Here is a 16797-nt window from a genome sequence, read left to right on the forward strand (position 1 = left end):
CTATTCTGAATTAAAAAAAAACACAATCAATAATCAATGATGACAAAAATCTGTTTCTTCGAAGGCACGTTTCTCCTATACTAGATAAAAGCCAGCACCTAAAAAGATGTGCGTCTTTTGTCCCCAACTGAAATATCTCAGCTAGCAGCCATGAAGTGACACATAAAGGCTCGGAGATTGCAACCATCATGATGATTAAAATATGAATATGTACACGAGCGTGGCCTGTGGATGCTGGTAATTACACTCCACTGAGATGCTGAGAACAGGTGCTCTATTGAAGGGAACAGCGTGAGAGCAAAGGAGGTGACCTGAAAGAGATGAAAAGGCTTTGTGCTCCGTAATTACAACATCGCCGCCGTCGTCATCATCACCATCATCATCATCATGGACTGCGATGACAAGAGGTTCTTGTCATGCACACACCAGATGTGTGGCCACTGCTGTTCCAACATGAATCTCTTGAGCTACCGCTTCATTACACCAGTATCATGGCCAACCGTCCTGGCACGAGAAAGCTGATTACATTTTCAATCACCGCAGGCTTAGAGTGGTAAGATGTGCTACAAGACCACCACCATCATGGCCAGCAAGGTGGGAATAAATGACCAGCTGGACCGTTGATGTGTGAACGTCACATGTGAGTAGGACTTAAACCTTTTCATTATCGTGGCTACCTGTACAACCACGACAGGGGTAGAGACCAATGTCACTTCCCCCTTTCCCCCTAAAGTGGATCCATCCATGGGATGTAAGACATCAATGAAACAAAATGGAAAAGTATGTGGTTGGCAGCGATTTATATAAAGATTCAGCACATGAATACAGAATCTTGAAGTTAAGCGAGAAAATGTCGGGACAGGGAAGCTTCTGGTTTCTGTTTGAGGAGCTTTGACCAATCGTGTTTGAGCAGCCCTCATGTAAACAGTCAGTGTGAGGTGCACAGGAGATGGAACGCACTGGCTGAAATGCCATGTTGGACAAGTAGCTTAAGTCTGGCGTTTTAACAAAACTGTAGCAGTGGTACTCTTGAAACCATCCTCTCATATTTGTTGTTTATCAACTTGCAAATGTCTCTAGTTGGTATATGAACTGGAAGCAACGACCAGTAGACGGAACAAGGAAGCCTTCGACTGGATATTTGCTGGCTACACTGAAAATCCTGAAATACTGGCCCTTGTTTCCAAGAGGCTAAATCATCAACCATAGCCGATGGGTTCAGAGATTGGCAACAGCCCAACATCTGGGATTTGTGACAATCTGGGGTTGACTGGCCGATGTGGAGCAGCGCTGTTCTGAAGATTAATTTTAATGTATCTCTTCTTTAGCCACTGCGGTTACATATGTAGCTACAAGGATGCAAGAAAACCTCACGTCTGACAAAATCTGGCCTTTAACCAAGATAGAGACATTTTAGCAGACCTCAACATGATTTGGTGACATATCGAGAATGTCAACCAAGCCCCTGTGTAAGCATTGTGCAGGGCCGACTAACTATTCCCTCTGATGTTCAGTTTTAGGAGTTAAAGGCACCTTTTCTTCCTCTTCCTGTCTTGTTGGTGACAACTTGTGTTTAAGGTCCATTGTGGGACCACTTTTACACAACTAGAACCTGGAATTCCTGTAATCTCAGATACTGTGTATAGATATGTCTGTATACGTGATAAAATGTTCTCATATGCTAGTCTAGTAATAACTCCTCATGATGTATACTGAGTCCATACCCAGATATGGTGCATATAAACAAAACACAAGTTATCCAATGGAAATGCTCTGTTTTCTCCAAAGGATCCTGGATAGGTCCTGTTGCAGTTCTTTGTGATTCTGGATCTTTACACACAGTCCAGTGCTCCTAGAGATTGTTGTAATAATGGACACTGCGGTAGTAGAAATGTGTCTCTTACCAAGTGTCGGGTCGTACTCCCAGATGAAGCGTCGGGTCAGAAATCTCACCACCAACGCTACAGGGAGAAACAGAGAAGTGTGTTCAGGGTATGAAAACAGCAAAGAGACACTTAAAAGTTGGTCTGTTTCTAATAGGCACAACCCCTGACGACACTGGAATGGCCAATCAGCTGTAGATAACCCACCAAGACTCCATAGCGTTCAAACCACTTCAACAGCGCTAAATGCTAATAGCGTGTGGAACATTTCAACATCATTAAAGCAGCCTTCAGGAGCTTTATTTTCCCTTCGTGGAATAGTTAGCCTGCCCTTTACAGCATCAGCCTCCATCAAAAATAAAAAAAAAACAAAACAACTCCACCAGGCCAGTGACTCACTATCTTAATGGTTTACCATCAACAAGTAATGGGAATCCAGACTGAATAAGCAAGCCATTACCTGTGTTACTAACAGAGCTGTAAATAACAGTGTGTGCTGCCTGTCAGAGTGAGAGTGCCACCAAATACCGATTTGGAATGAGCACTCTACAACAGGGTCATTCAAGGACGCCATCCTTGAAGTCTTGACCGCCAGAATGGAAAATCTGGGGTTTTCAAATAGTTGTCTGCAAATAGGTGACATCACTAAGCCCACTCCTGTTATACATTCTGTATATGCACACAAGCTAATGTTCTCACTTTAAATCCATTTCCCTGCAGGAGCTGTCATGTGCCTGAGTGACATCCAATGACTGTTGAGAGGGCCGACTGGCAGGCACATTTCAGCTCTGGGTGCAGTTACTCTCCCAGTGAGGGCATATCTGCAGTGGCCCAGATTCCAGGTAGACAGAGCGACCAATGGGGTGTGAAGTCCTTCCCTCATTAGAGGTAACTCTATCTCCTGCTTTTCACTGCCACTGGAATAAATGTACACATGGAAAAGAGGAGCCTTTGTTAGCGTGTGTCAACATGGACATTGTGGCCCAGATTCTGGAAAGGTTTGCAGAGGGTATAATGTGCACTGCATCACCAGGCAGACCAGATCACAAAGGCAGGTGATTCACTTCCTGTGCACAATGAAAGGAAAGCTGATAAGAGCGTTGGTTTTCACAAAAAGCACCTCCTTTCACCTCTGTGTTGAGGATGTGTATAGATGCGTTGCGAAATCCTGATAACTTGCCACATTGTAGCACTTTAAAACTGTCCTGGGTGAATGCAGCAGCAGAACCAGTTTGAAAAATCCTCTTATAATGTTTTTACAGCGATGCATTCACTCTGTAGTGTAAGGGAAACTGAAGAGATGCAGATGAGGAAATGTGAGACTTTCCCTGAAACTGACCGCATGCTAAAGCTGGAGATGGGTTCGATGAGAGCACACAAAACAAACCCAATCACAAATCCTGTGACATCGCAAGCAAACAGTTCACCATCATGCAGTAATTTAATCATTCTTTTGAGTAAATTTAAAGTTCACTTTTAGATGTTGTAATTTTTGTTACCATTAGCTACCATTAGCCATCAGAAAACTCTGCTAATTCAACTTATTGTTAAAGAAAGGTGTGACTGTAAACATTGGTTCTTTTTCTTTAAGGCCCTGAATATTTCATATTACACAGTAGTTCGGCCATTCGGTGGATTGTTGACGTAAACTGATTAGAAAGTGCAAATTTAGATTTACTATCGCTGGCTAAAATTAGCTATAATAAATCACTATTAACACACAAGTTGCTACGACAAATATATGAACTACATCTGTGTCAGGTGGGAACATCACATGACACATTACATTGTCATTGGATCTATTTTTGGTGTAAACTTATTGAAAAGTGTAATTTTAGATGTGCTTTTCTTAGCTAACATTTGCAGTCAGAAACCTCAGCTAATTCAACATGTTGCTGAAGGAAGGTGTACTCCAGAGGTTATTCAGCGAGCTAATTCTTAATACAGGACTGAGACATGAGGGGGCTTGTGAGATATGGAAAAGTGCTTATTTACTGTAGTGGAGTCAGCTGTTTTGTCACTATGACTTGCAGTAGCAGTATCACACCATTATCACATCGATGCTGCGTCGTAATGCAACAACAAGGTGGTGCTAATATCCCTTTTTCAACACAAATTCCTCTCTTTGTTAACTGGATCTGTTTCCACACAATAGCTAATATCTGGCATTCACACAAACTCAATACCCAGTCACTCTCTGGAACTGAGCTATTGTGTATCTTTCATTCTTGAGCTGAGAGTCGATTAAGCACAACTCGATATTTCACAACAAATACTGCAGTCCAATCCTGAGAGGAGATTATATCAAATTCTCCAGCCCTGACTTCACAGGGCCGAAAAATGAATTAGTGTTTAGATTTATATCACCCACATCATCCAAGGGAAGTCTCCACAAAAAGCTGCTTTTGTTCAAAGTGACCTAATCACATTAGCAGCAGAATGTTGGACTAATTGCAGACAAAGCAATAGCAAATAGCGGCGCTCCTGTTGCTGTCGGGAGCTGATGCTCTGTTACTCATTGCACAGACTCTATTGATTTCACCATGGCTATCAGACGGACACCCGTGGCTCCTTGGTTCCCTTTGGCTAAAAAACACTTCTTTACTGGCTGACGTGGCGTAATGTCCTGGTGGAGCAGCTGCACTCAGATCCTCTACCTATTGTGTTCATGTCACGTTGGGTCATGTCAAACAAGCCAGCTGTGCAGATGTGACTGCAGGGTGGAGAGTTGGATGGGGTCTGACAATCAGACCTGTGTGTTTAGGTTTAAGTTTCTCATATTAATATACAATTTAAAAAAAAAAAATTTCAACAGGTGGATTTCTTTTAAAAGCAAAGAGACGTCCAAACATGCATCCATCCATTTTCTTTACCGCTTATCCATTAAGGGTGGCGGGGTGAGCTGGAGCCTATCCCAGCTGACACGGGGTGAGAGGCGGGGTTCACCCTCGATGGGTCGCCAGTCTGTCACGGGGCCATCAGGAGCAATTAGGGGTTCAGTATCTTGCTCAAGAATACTTGGACATGGTCACTGGGGGAAGTGAGGACTGAACCAGCGACCCTTCGGTTGCTAGAGGGATGTCCAAATATATTATCCTATAATACAATAGGCACCTGCCATAAATTATGTGTAATTGACATTTGTGCCAGATGAAATGGAATCAGTTCAAAGACATTGCAATGAGCATGGGATGGATGTGAGGTCACAGTGACTCTGACCTTTGACCACTAAAATCTTTCAGTTCATTTTGGGCCCAAGTGGACATTTGTGCCAAATCTGAATCAATTCCCTCAGTGACTTACTTGTGCTCATAAAAGCCAATCAACCAAAATCTTTTCAGTTCATCCTCCTGTCCCAGTGGTTGTTTGCCAAATTTGATTAAAAGCATTTGCAGAGGAGTCCCACTGACAGACAACCCAAAGACATTACACCTCTGTCCCTTGGAGGCATGCAAATTATAGCCAAGTCTATAAATGTAAATCAAAGGAGCTTAATCGAGCTAAAGGTAGCCGTGAGCTAGTTGCTGCTCCTCTTAAGTAAAACCTTAAACTAATATTTGTGAACTGATGCATTACTAACACAGCACAGTTCCTCCTGACACAGCAGCTACATCCAGACACAGGAAAACAAAATTCCTGCTGGGGCTAACTAGCTTGAATAGCAGCTGTCATTTCACCTTTTGGCTCATGTACTGCTCAGTAATACGGTGTTGCTATACGCAGTATTTATGCTTTCATCTGAAAATGGAGAACTGAAAGCAGATTCAAGTATTATATAATTTCTATGGCATTGAACAGACAGTGTTACTCATACAGGCAGAAAATGAAGGGGAACCTATTTTACATATGTCTCCAGACTTTGCCAGCAAACATTAAAACTTAAAACCCAGATGGAAAATGTAAAGTAAAGCTGCACATGTGCATCAAGCTACGTTCCCTGATTCACGAATACCTGTTCAGCTCCAGCAGAGACGACATCAATAAATGACACAATATCTCCGCGAAGACTACAAAACACACGAGGCGACACATTCTCTCACGTTTACGTGAGAAGAGGAGAGGTGAATCATTTACCAGACGAGCGGTTTCTGGGGTTTTATAGCATTTCTGTCCAAAGGAATACAGACGTTTGCTGTCCTGCTGCTGTGCTGGCAGACACACTGCGGTCCAAACGGCTTGTAAAAGACTAAAACATTGAAATAAGATATTTAGAGGAATTTTCTGTCATTAAATCCAGGCAGTGAATAAGTCCAAATTTGTATCCACAACAGTGCAAAAAAAAAAAAAAATGTTCACTGTAAAAATCATTGAGTCTCCTGATGTGATGTTAATACAACTCTTCACAGTATGTCAAATAGTGAGTCTCATTACCGCCTCTAATCAGTAGCCTCACCACTTATTACCACGGAGGGATGTTGACATCAGGAATGCACCATTGATTTATTATTTCCATCAAACCCACTCAGCATTTAGAAGGGAGGGAATTTTAATGTGCAAACGTAATTTGCCTCGGTAAATTTTTTTCTTTTTTTGTAGGAGTGTCTTGATACACACTGATGCTAGAAACAGGCAGACAAATAATCTACAAAGGCACCCAAACCACTTCCTGAACAGGGGGTCAGACCACTGTTCCCAGTCTGAGAGCTTTCCCAGAGTTCCTTTCACCACCCACCTTTCCCTGGGGCCTGTCTGCATCCCCAACCACCACTGAGCCTCTTTGAAAGTGCCTGGATATACGGCTATAGTATTTTTCACTCTCAGGGAATATGCACTGTTGGGAGTTTCTTGGTCGCGAGTGAAATATTCAGTCTGTCTGTGCAGCCAAATATAAATGAGATCAACTTAGACATCTCTGTCCCTTTCAAGATCAGATTACGGCTCCCAATCAGGCTCTGTTCATGTAGGATTTACCCAAAAGCCCATGAGAGATGTGGGAAGTCTAAAATGAGCAACACACAAGGCAGCAGTGAACATGTCATGTCAGAAACATGAATGATGGCATCACTGTCTGGGCCACTTGGAAAAAAAAGAAAAGAAAAAAAAAAAGAAAATGCTTTCAGCACCCATTAAAGGTTTATCAAAAGTACTGAAGGAGCAAGGGAAAAGAACATTTCGGCAGCACTGAATCACTCAACAATGTGGTGATCGAAAAATACCTAAAAATTGACCTTTCTTCAGGGTTAAGGGTTCGCTAACCAAGTGACCAACAAGTCGCTACCATTGCTGCGCTGAATCAGAAAGAGCACCCTTTGTCCATAGATGGTCACAACTGGGCCCCAAAATCTCTTCAGAAAAAATCTGGATAATCAATGCCAAACTTGAAACTTCAAAAATTCACCATCCTAGCCAGCTATGTCCACTTATGTTATCGTTGATGACAGCTTTTCAACCAATTAAATGAGCTCACGTGCGCTTAATTAGCAAGCAAACAGTAGATTAAATCTATTAAATGAGAGGGTTTTCGCGTATGTTTATAAAATCCATAATCTTGCAAAAATAGAACCCTAGCTTTGTCTACCTCTCATGAACATACTGTTTACAAAAAATGAAATTTGCTCGTAAAACTGCTGCCAACTGGTGGTAAATTAGAGAGTTTAGCTTTATGTGGTTGTGAGTCATTTCCCTCCACACTGCTTAGCTACATTACCAGATATTATTCAGATGATAGTTTTAAAGGAAAAGTGTCACGCTGCTTTTGAGAGTAAACCATGTTGTTTGGGAACAAATATCCATAAGAAAAATACAAAACCAATCATATTTTGAGATCTCCTCATCAATCTGTTCTCCAAATTATAGTTGGAAAACTAGCATCACATGGCTCTTTACTTTTCATGTCTGTTGGCTCATTAGAGACGAAGCTTTGCAAATTCCTGGTTATTATAGATCATTTAAATTAATGAGTTGTGGGGCATAATCAGTGCTACTGCTCCTGTGAGAATAAGAGGCGCAGTTTCCTTTTTCTGCCATGTTTAATTAGCCATTAGCACAGGGGTAATTCATCACTTGTAAACAGTAGGTACGACGTGTTTCCAATGAGCTCCGAGGGTTTCACATGAATGCGTCAGTGTCTTTTGTTCCCCAATTAGTCGACAAATATTCGTCAGACATCCCTTCCTGGAATAAATGACGAATTGAGCAGTCGTAAGGAGTCAACATATATAAAATCTTCAGAGCACCATAGAGCAGAAGTGCTGTCTTGAACACATCTCTCTTTACGTCAGCACCAGCAACCTCTTGTGTATACTGCAAATTTTGGGGGGGATCAGTGTTGCTACCTCAAGCTGAGTTCTCATAATAAAGCAAAGAGCAATTATACACTATAATTGTAACAGCGTTTACTCACTTCAGCTATTTCCTCCATAAAATTCGAATCCAGAGGGATTTGCTGCAGTTGAGTTTGGTAAAATAGACACAAACACATAGATATACAGTGAAAAATGAAATCATTTTAAGACTGTGACACTGCTGGACACTGCTGGACACTCAGACCCTCGTCAAATTAACACAAAACCCATTTTAACGTCTTTGTTTTGGTTTTCCAACCCCAAACTTTACTTCTTTGTTTTACAATGACCACTCTCATTAACCCTGTTTTAAGCAGCAGCAGCAGCAGCAGCAGGCAGCCGTTTCAGGAAGAAAGGAAAAAAAGGAGAATAGCCTTCCAAACAACAGGCTCACAATTCAAGCAGCTGGCAGATTTTTGTGTCTGGAGCCCAAAACGGAGCAAAAACGCAAGTAAATATAACTTCCCCTTCATTAGGTAGCCAGAACACCACATGATTAGCATGAATGCTAATGCTGTTTTGTAGTTCCTTGTACATTTTTTGCTTGCATGAGTGAAATATCAACTTTATGTTGTGTTTGAAGCAAATTCAGCTGTTCTACACAACAGCCAAGAGAGTGCATCAGGTTTGTCCTTGGTGCTGCTCGGCTCTATTACTCCAATTCATAAAATCACATTAGTTTTCAACATTGAGGTTTCACTTCATTTGAGTTGGCTGACCAATCACAGAGCAGCCCTATGGGGCCTCACTTTTATTCAATAAGTATGCTGAGGTCCACTGAGGTTAACTAATACAATTATTTCCAATGAAGCTCCATCTGAAACATAATAACTATGTTTGACTGCGGGGGAGATATAATAACATAAATGCCTGGAAATGGAAAAAGAGTTGGTACAAAAAAAAAGTTGAATTGCTTTGTTAACTTGATCGGTATTTGGTCAACCAGAGTGGCAGTTTCACCATCAAGGAAATAAATACTTGCCCTTTTGATACTTTACATAGCGGCTGGCCAGTAAAGAACTTCATGTACTAAATCATTCCTTAATCTGTTTAAAGCTGTGTTTTCCCTGCATGTCTCCCAACCAGGCCGCCTTTGATGAAAATTCCAGCTAAAATGCGTTGGTCAAGCTGCAAAGGAGTCTCGCGCATGTCCATGTGCATATTACATGTGGCTCAGTAGCACATGCACATTCGTTTCTGTAAGATCAAGGTGAGCGATGACTTGCTATCATTCACGGGGCAAAGCTAAATGTGTACGAGTAATGAAAGTTGGGTATATTTAAAGGGTTAGATCTCAAACCCCAGTAGCCGCAGGTTCCTTTGTCCACTAAGTTCATCTTTTTCAGCTAAATAAAAAATGTCGGGGTGCTTATCAAAGTGCCCAGCTGGGAGAACACGTTCGATGTGCTGGGTTTTTAGCAGAGACATTTCGGTGGCTATGATATATCTGAAGAGGTAGAAATATTGGCTAATACTGCCAACCCCTTGTGGTTCATAACATTTTGCGCTTGACGAACTGTCTTGGAAAAAAACAGCAGTCTGAGTCAAGAGCGCCTCTAGATTTTTCTTCCTTTTATCCCTGTTGTTTTGTACATTGTACACTGCCAAGTCACTCTCAAGCTGTCCTCATCATCGTTTCTCCGGCTTTGCTGATCTGGGAAGCACCACGCACGAACGCATCCTCTGACTAACCAGAGGAGGCGCTGTGCATCAACCAGGACACATACCTCCATCCCATCTCCCTGCTGCAGCCATGGTCAAATATATCTGTACAAATGCCCAACCCAGATGGATACGGGGAATCGAACCAGCAGCCCCCGACTTCCCAATAGGCCACTACGCTTCCTTGGCGCCATTTATTGTGACAGAACTTCAATAGAATGAGCTCCATTTGTGGTGGACGGTCCCAGTGTGTTTTTAAGGGTTCAGACATACTCTGCCTTATGCTTTGACTTCTCAGTACACCTTTGGTTACAGTCCACTTTTCTTCACACCAAGAAGATGAATGTCTCTTTGTTTGAGGTGTCCAGTTCACTTTGAATGACGGTAAAACTCCCCTCCACTCCAATTTAGAGCAGCTCTGTGAGCACACAATGGCAGTGGGAGCCACAGTTACCCTCCTCGGGGGTCTGCGGCTCTGTAAATGGGACTCCGGGGAAGCTTTCATGTCCCGTGTCTGAAGATGCAAAGGACAAAAGGGCATCACATCCATCCTGGTTCTCACAATAGCACCACAGCAGCTTTCATCAAGAACCATTTGTAAGGCAGATACGGGCTGAGGTGTTATGGCAACCACACCTTCCAGAGTCACAGATGACAAACATAAACTTCACGCCGGGTGAGAGGAGCAACTGACAATGACGTACCACTGGGGCTGCCATCTTGCTTCATTACAGCTCCAATACCATACCGCAGCACACTGCAGCTTGTGAGGACTCACTGTACAAGGACTCACTGTACAAGGACTTACTGTACAAGGACTTACTGTACAAGGACTTACTGTACAAGGACTCACTGTACAAGGACTCACTGAGAACATTGACAGCCTTGAATGTTATTTTGCATCCAAAAGAGAAAAAATATTTTTCAGTCTTTTGCAACAGTAAAAAGGTCAATAGTTTTCTGCCTCTGGAGAACTGAACATTAGTCAAGTGTTTTCCCATTGCATAAAATATATACTGTATATATATATATATATATATATATATATATATATATAGAGAGAGAGAGAGAGAGAGAGAGAGAGAGAGAGAGAGAGAGAGAGAATCTTCCTTTGTATCTTACAAAATGTCTTCGCCTGTGACAACAAAGATCCTTCAAACTACACGTCGAGTCAGAAATATATGACGGCCTTCCTGTATTTAATTTAGCTGCCCTCCAAATGTAATTTAGAAGTACAAAATGACTTGTTTAAGTTTAGGGAAAGGTTGTTGTCCGGGGATAAAAAAGATCAAGTCTGTTCATAATAATATAAAGAAACCACTGCTGTGTATTGGTAGGAAACAGGAACCACACGGCGGCCTGTGTTTACCCATCCTTTCAGCCAACATGTTTGCCACCAGACAATAATAGACTGTTGTATGTTATTGGGGGCTGCACGGTGGTGCAGTGGTCAGCACTGTTGCCTCACAGCAAGAAGGTTCCAGGTTCGAGCCCCAGCTCAGGCATGGGATCTTTCTGTGTGAGTCTCCATGTTCTCCCTGTTCCTGCTGGGTTCTCTCTGGTACTCCAGCTTCCTCCCACAGTCCAAAGACATCAAGAGGAGACGAGGCTGATTGATACTCTAAATTGACCGTAGGCGTGACTGTGAGTGTGAATGGTTGTCTGTCTCTATGTGTTGGCCCTGCGATGGACTGGCGACCCGTCCAGGGTGAACCCTGCCTCTTGCCTGAAGGCTGCTGGGAGAGGCTCCACCCCCCCATGACCCTTAACAGGATAAGAGGTAGAAAATGGATGGACGGATGGATAATATTGGTACAACCAGTTTTTCAGCTTCATTTCCTTCTGTAACTGGGTCTGGGATCTAGATTGGGAATTTGCATTCAGGTGAGATCTGTTCCTTGTCACTGAATATAAGACTTGTGATGTGCAGACGCATGTATTCGTGTTCTGTAATTCAGTGCAGTCTAATTTAACTTACTTCGATTAACCGTTACACACGTTAATAGGCAGACATTCATGACATTTTCAAGCAGAACTGAGGTCACAGCACCACCTAATGGCTACTGGAATTAAATCTGATGGAAAAAACATGCAAGTTATGGCGTTTTCACACTTCTAATTCGTTTGATCTGGTCCAAATCAGTTTATGAGTCGGCAGACTGTGAGTTTCCCTCTTGCAGGAGTGCATTATCATACAGGTGACAGTCAAGTGCACCTAAAAGTATCAACCAAAGCCACGTGAGAGCTGTCGGCTGCTCACTGGTCAGAAACAACGTGGGTTTTGCAGGCGGATAATGGATGGTTTGTTTTGATAACTCACACCATTCAAAATGAGCCGGCAGAATTTGCATCCCGTCATATGCTCGTCTCCCCAAATGTCTTGTGGGCAACGCACCTGATCGCCACTCAAGGTGACTGGGTTCATGTTGCACAGCTAACAGCTAGCCAGCAGTCAGAACTGAACACATTCGTCAGCTCCTTCATGAAAAATCCCAATGTCAAGTTTCTCCTCGCTGTCACGCTAAAGAATGGACACACCCTGTGAAGGGAGCAGGGCCCGCTTTTCACTGCTTGCGGCTTAGAGCCCGAGCAGGGGCCAAAAGTTCCCCTTTCCAAAGGTACGAGCTCTCTAAGGGCTTTCTAGTTACATAAAATTAGTTATTCATTGATGAGACCATGAGCAGAATCAGCCATTGACTTTATCCCTACTATGACGGCATAAAATGTGCGTGTCAATAAGTAATAAATATATAATGACAACATTGAGATGTGAGATGGAAAGAGATGTATTTTTCTCCAACTTTCTTAACTCCCTTAATATTATCAAGGAAATATTACATAATCTATTATAAGGCTTTAACAAGGGTAGGAACAGAAGTGAATAAATCAAATACCACTGAAGATGGTTCTGAATATTAAACTTCCAACCTTAGCTAATAACCGACAGAAGCTGAAAATAAAGTACCCAAGAGATCTGTTATGAAGAATTAAAAAGCAAAGCTAATCTCCAGAGAGCATTGTGTTAAAAGCAGAGAGGGAAATAACCGCCGATGACTCACATGGTGGTCGAGGACATCACATAGAGGAGAGAGAGCGGATAAAATGTGAAAGCTGAGGAGGTGTGCTCTAAAAATAAACAAGAGAAGACATAATCACGACCACTCCAGAAGCCCACCTTCCTGTGATACAATCAGCTCCCTTTATGTGCGTCTTCCACAGTGGAGTCATTTTCTGATTTATTAATTTATTCCAACTGAAGGCAGAGAACATTTGCTACCAGGAACTTCACTCTACAAATATATCCTGTTTTTTAAATTTTTTTTTTTTTTTTTTTAGCAAAACTTAACGTGAGTTATACGAGTGTGAGTGAAGGAGTGCCAGGTGAAACCTGGGGAGTTTGGGGGGGGGGGGGGGGTGGGCTTTAGAGCAGGCAGATGGTCTTAAGAGAGCTGCAGCAGTGAATGGCAGAGACACCCTGTTCCTTCCTGAGGACAAAAGGAAGCTCTGGGCAGAAGATAATGCATTCAGGAGAAGATGAAGGAGGAGCAGAGTGCTGGCACGCCGAGGGAATTCAGGCTTCATGATCATCTACAAAACTGGCAGGGCTGCTCGCCGATAATGAAGGACTCTGTTTCATCTTCTTGCTGTCCACAAAAGGCTCCCTTAACCTTAGGCTGTTAACTGATGCAGTTAACTGATGCAGTTTAGGGATTCAGATCCAAAGATTCTAATAGCTAAATTTGCTGAAAAACTTTATTTTGTAACATCTGGATGGACGAATGATTTCTACTGGCTAAGAGACAAATTCAGGGTCATCCCAGGGAGTTCCAGGGGTCAGTGACAGTCGAGGATTTTTTTTTTGGAAGAAGCCTCTGAATGTCCATTAGATTTCTCCTCCATGGTCCTCAGCTCTATCGCACCAGAGAGCGGGCAGAACAGCAACGCAGAATGGACTTAATTCTGTTTAATGGCCGTTGGGTGGTACAAGAAACCAGATTGTAAAGAAGTCAATGAAAAAATGAATGTATTAGACTGAGCAGTTTTAATGAAGTTAGCGCCTGTCAACACGCAGGCAGTGAGCTTGGGATGGTGTCTGGCCCGGCAGGTACCGAAGCATCTCCCCACCCAACAACAACAACCCACAAATCAACCCAGAGTCACAGAAATAAGGAAAATAACCACAGCTTCTTCACAATGCATTGCCTTTATCTTGCATCCATGATGTTGGAACATAATTTCAACGGATATTGTGTCGTCACCATGGAAACAAGTAACCAGGTGTGATGTAGTTGAATTCATTTGTCCCCCACAAAAGGAGGATGTTAAATCCAACTCCAGCGATCACGGTTCATGGCCACTTCATGAATTATCTTGCAGATAATTCATGAAGATAGATAATCTGCTGCTTCAAACTACCCAACGTCGGGTCAAATACTTGGATCCGACTGAAAGGTTTCACTGCATGTCTGCGTCTCGCTTCAGCAACCCTCCATCTTGCCCGTTTTCCATCCTGAAAGTATATCATCAAAACATTTTCCCACTGTCACACCCATCCAGAGCTTCCCTGCAGTAAAAAAAAAGAAAATCTCTGTGCTTTTGTTTCATTTCTGTTCCCTCGTCCCCGCAACACAATACATTTCCCACAGGAATCCTGTCGAGCTTCACAAGTATAGTGTTCTTAGTGTATCCGCTTGCTGTTGCCAGGAAACCTCTTGACTTTTCACCGCAACAGCAGCAAAGTTCACAAATGGTACAAATACATCCATCATGAAGTACAATGATATAAAGTTTATTAAAGGTCTTATGTAACTCATAAATGTACATAAGAGTCACTTAATGTCCTGAGCAGCAAGCGGCTCCAGACCGCTTATCTAAGAGAGTCAAGTTTACCTGATTGTGCTGCTCGATGCATTCAGTGAGACGCGGCTGAGATGTAAGACTGTAATCAGGAGAGTCAAACAACCGACTTCTCAGAATGAGAATAAAAGAGAATAAAAGATGTGCGTGGAAACTCCTGCAGCAGAATGAGCAGCTGTCCCCTACAGTCCTGTTAATTGCTTGGCTGTGCCGAGCGAGGAGCTACGAGCTGAGGGCCTGATGGGTGCAAAATCCTGTCAATAACATTGCAGGACTTTCATTTTTCTTCACGGGAAGTTGATTCTGGGTGCAGCGAGCTCAGCGCAGCGTTAATGGTTAGTTGTGCCATCTTTTCAGTAGCCGTTATCATCTGCTCCCAGCATGCCACCGTCAGACACATTCTGACATGCTATTAAATTTCTGCTCCTAAATTTGTGAAAAGAAAACAACAGTCATGCTCTGTGTAAAACGGACATAAGTTCAGGAGACTTGTCAAGTCAAGACAAGTCAATTTTGTTTGTATTCGCCAAATCACAACAAAAGTTCTCTCATGACACTTTACAGGTAGAGCAGGTCCAGCACCACACTCCTTCAATGAATCTACACCCAACAATTCTCCATCAACAAGCACATCCTGCAACAGTGGTGACGAAAACCTTCCTTTAACAGGCAGGAACATCGATGCACATATGGGCAGATGTTGGTAATTAAGAAAAAAAAAATCTGTATTGTTTTGTTCAACCGTCTTCTTTTCTCGTTTATTGTTTATGATGCGGCAATGATGTAGTAAATGTACGGGTTTTACTAAATGTAAACGTAAAGCAATAAATTACTTATTCAAATTCATTACCATTCTGAATTATGAATGATTAAAATGTGAATATCGTACAAACTTTTAATCGAGGAAAAAACTAAGACCGTTATCAGCCTAATTGTCCGTTGAAGTATCGGCATAAAGAATAACAACGACAAAAAAGTAGAATCATGCATTCTTAAAAGTTACACATCGATGAAATTCACTGCTGCCGGCGGAGAATTGTTAAACTTTTGTTTCATATTAGGCACGAAGAAGTGATTTCCTCTTCCTTTCTGCCCCCCTCGCGATGACGTACATCTGACAGAAATAGAAAGTTACCAACATTAGCATTTGCTTTGATGACTATGTCACAGATGTCTTGTTCATGCTCTCTAACGTTAATTGTAACGATGTTGCTTCACTAAGAGTTTGTTGCACTCAACCTATTGGCTGCCAGCCACCTTCAGAGGAGCCAACCTCATGCTGCCAGGCATTTTAGAGAATTTTCATTGATTTTCAAGACCCACAGAGTATTGTGTGCTATGAATATGTAAACACCGAACCCCCCTAAAGAAAGATTCGATTCTCTTCTTTCATCAGAAAGAAAAAATTATTTCCACCTTTTTCCATTCTTTAGTTCTAGGCAATAGAACATAGGGTGGTTTCACCAAAAAACACCTTTTTCTGACCAAAAAACCTAGAAAACAAGCTTTTTGTAAAAAGAAACATAATCCAAGCAGATCAGTGACCAACAGTAATATTTTTTTGAAGTTACTGACACCTCAATGTATGTCATTGTCATTGACATTGTCATCGTATAAAATTACAATGACAAAAAAAGTTATAAATAGAAACGAGCAAGCATAATAGGGTCTTCGTCTGAAGTACCATCAGGCTCAGGCCCAAATTAAAGCTGCAAGCAGCGGTGTTAGGGCCTGAGGCAGGCCGTGCGGGGTCTCAGGCCCGAATCCAACGGTGTATTGGTCAAATCTGTAGGCCTTGTAGTTTAGGATCAGCACCATATTCACACAGAAGGTGGATGAGGCTTTCCTACACCGCCCCCACTGAAAAACGTCATTTGCTCGTCATTCTCTTCAATGGCAGTCAGCATTACAAACCAATTGACGAGCAGAACTCGTCAATGGCAGTGAATGAGTTAAGTTAGCTTCTAACGCTACCTTTTCAGTCAGGTGAAAATTGCAAGCTAGCTCGCTAATCAACACTTTATCCTCCCTCCTGACCCCTTTATCAACATGTCTGTCCTCAAGTAAATCACAGCTAGCAGGGTTGGAAATGCCATGAATTTAGCAAAATG

General features: G+C 42.3%; 1 protein-coding gene across 2 annotated transcripts in view; it reads right to left on the reverse strand.

Moving 5' to 3' along the window:
- rerg (RAS-like, estrogen-regulated, growth inhibitor) overlaps positions 1-16797 on the reverse strand; it is a 43570-nt gene that overhangs the window by 10440 nt on the left and 16333 nt on the right. Inside the window, exon 3 of one of the 2 annotated variants that reach the window (XM_086201090.1) lies at positions 1905-1961. The exons of the other annotated variant lie outside the window; for it this stretch is intronic. Within the exon in view, the coding sequence (XP_086057216.1) occupies positions 1905-1961 (57 nt within the window). The remainder of the gene's footprint in view (positions 1-1904; positions 1962-16797) is intronic. 2 annotated transcript variants of the gene reach the window in all.

The sequence above is a fragment of the Aulostomus chinensis genome, chromosome 4, assembly GCF_037954235.1.
Source record: "Aulostomus chinensis isolate RoL2024-O1b breed Wild chromosome 4, RoL_Achi_v1.0, whole genome shotgun sequence".
In the NCBI taxonomy this organism is placed as follows: domain Eukaryota; kingdom Metazoa; phylum Chordata; class Actinopteri; order Syngnathiformes; family Aulostomidae; genus Aulostomus; species Aulostomus chinensis.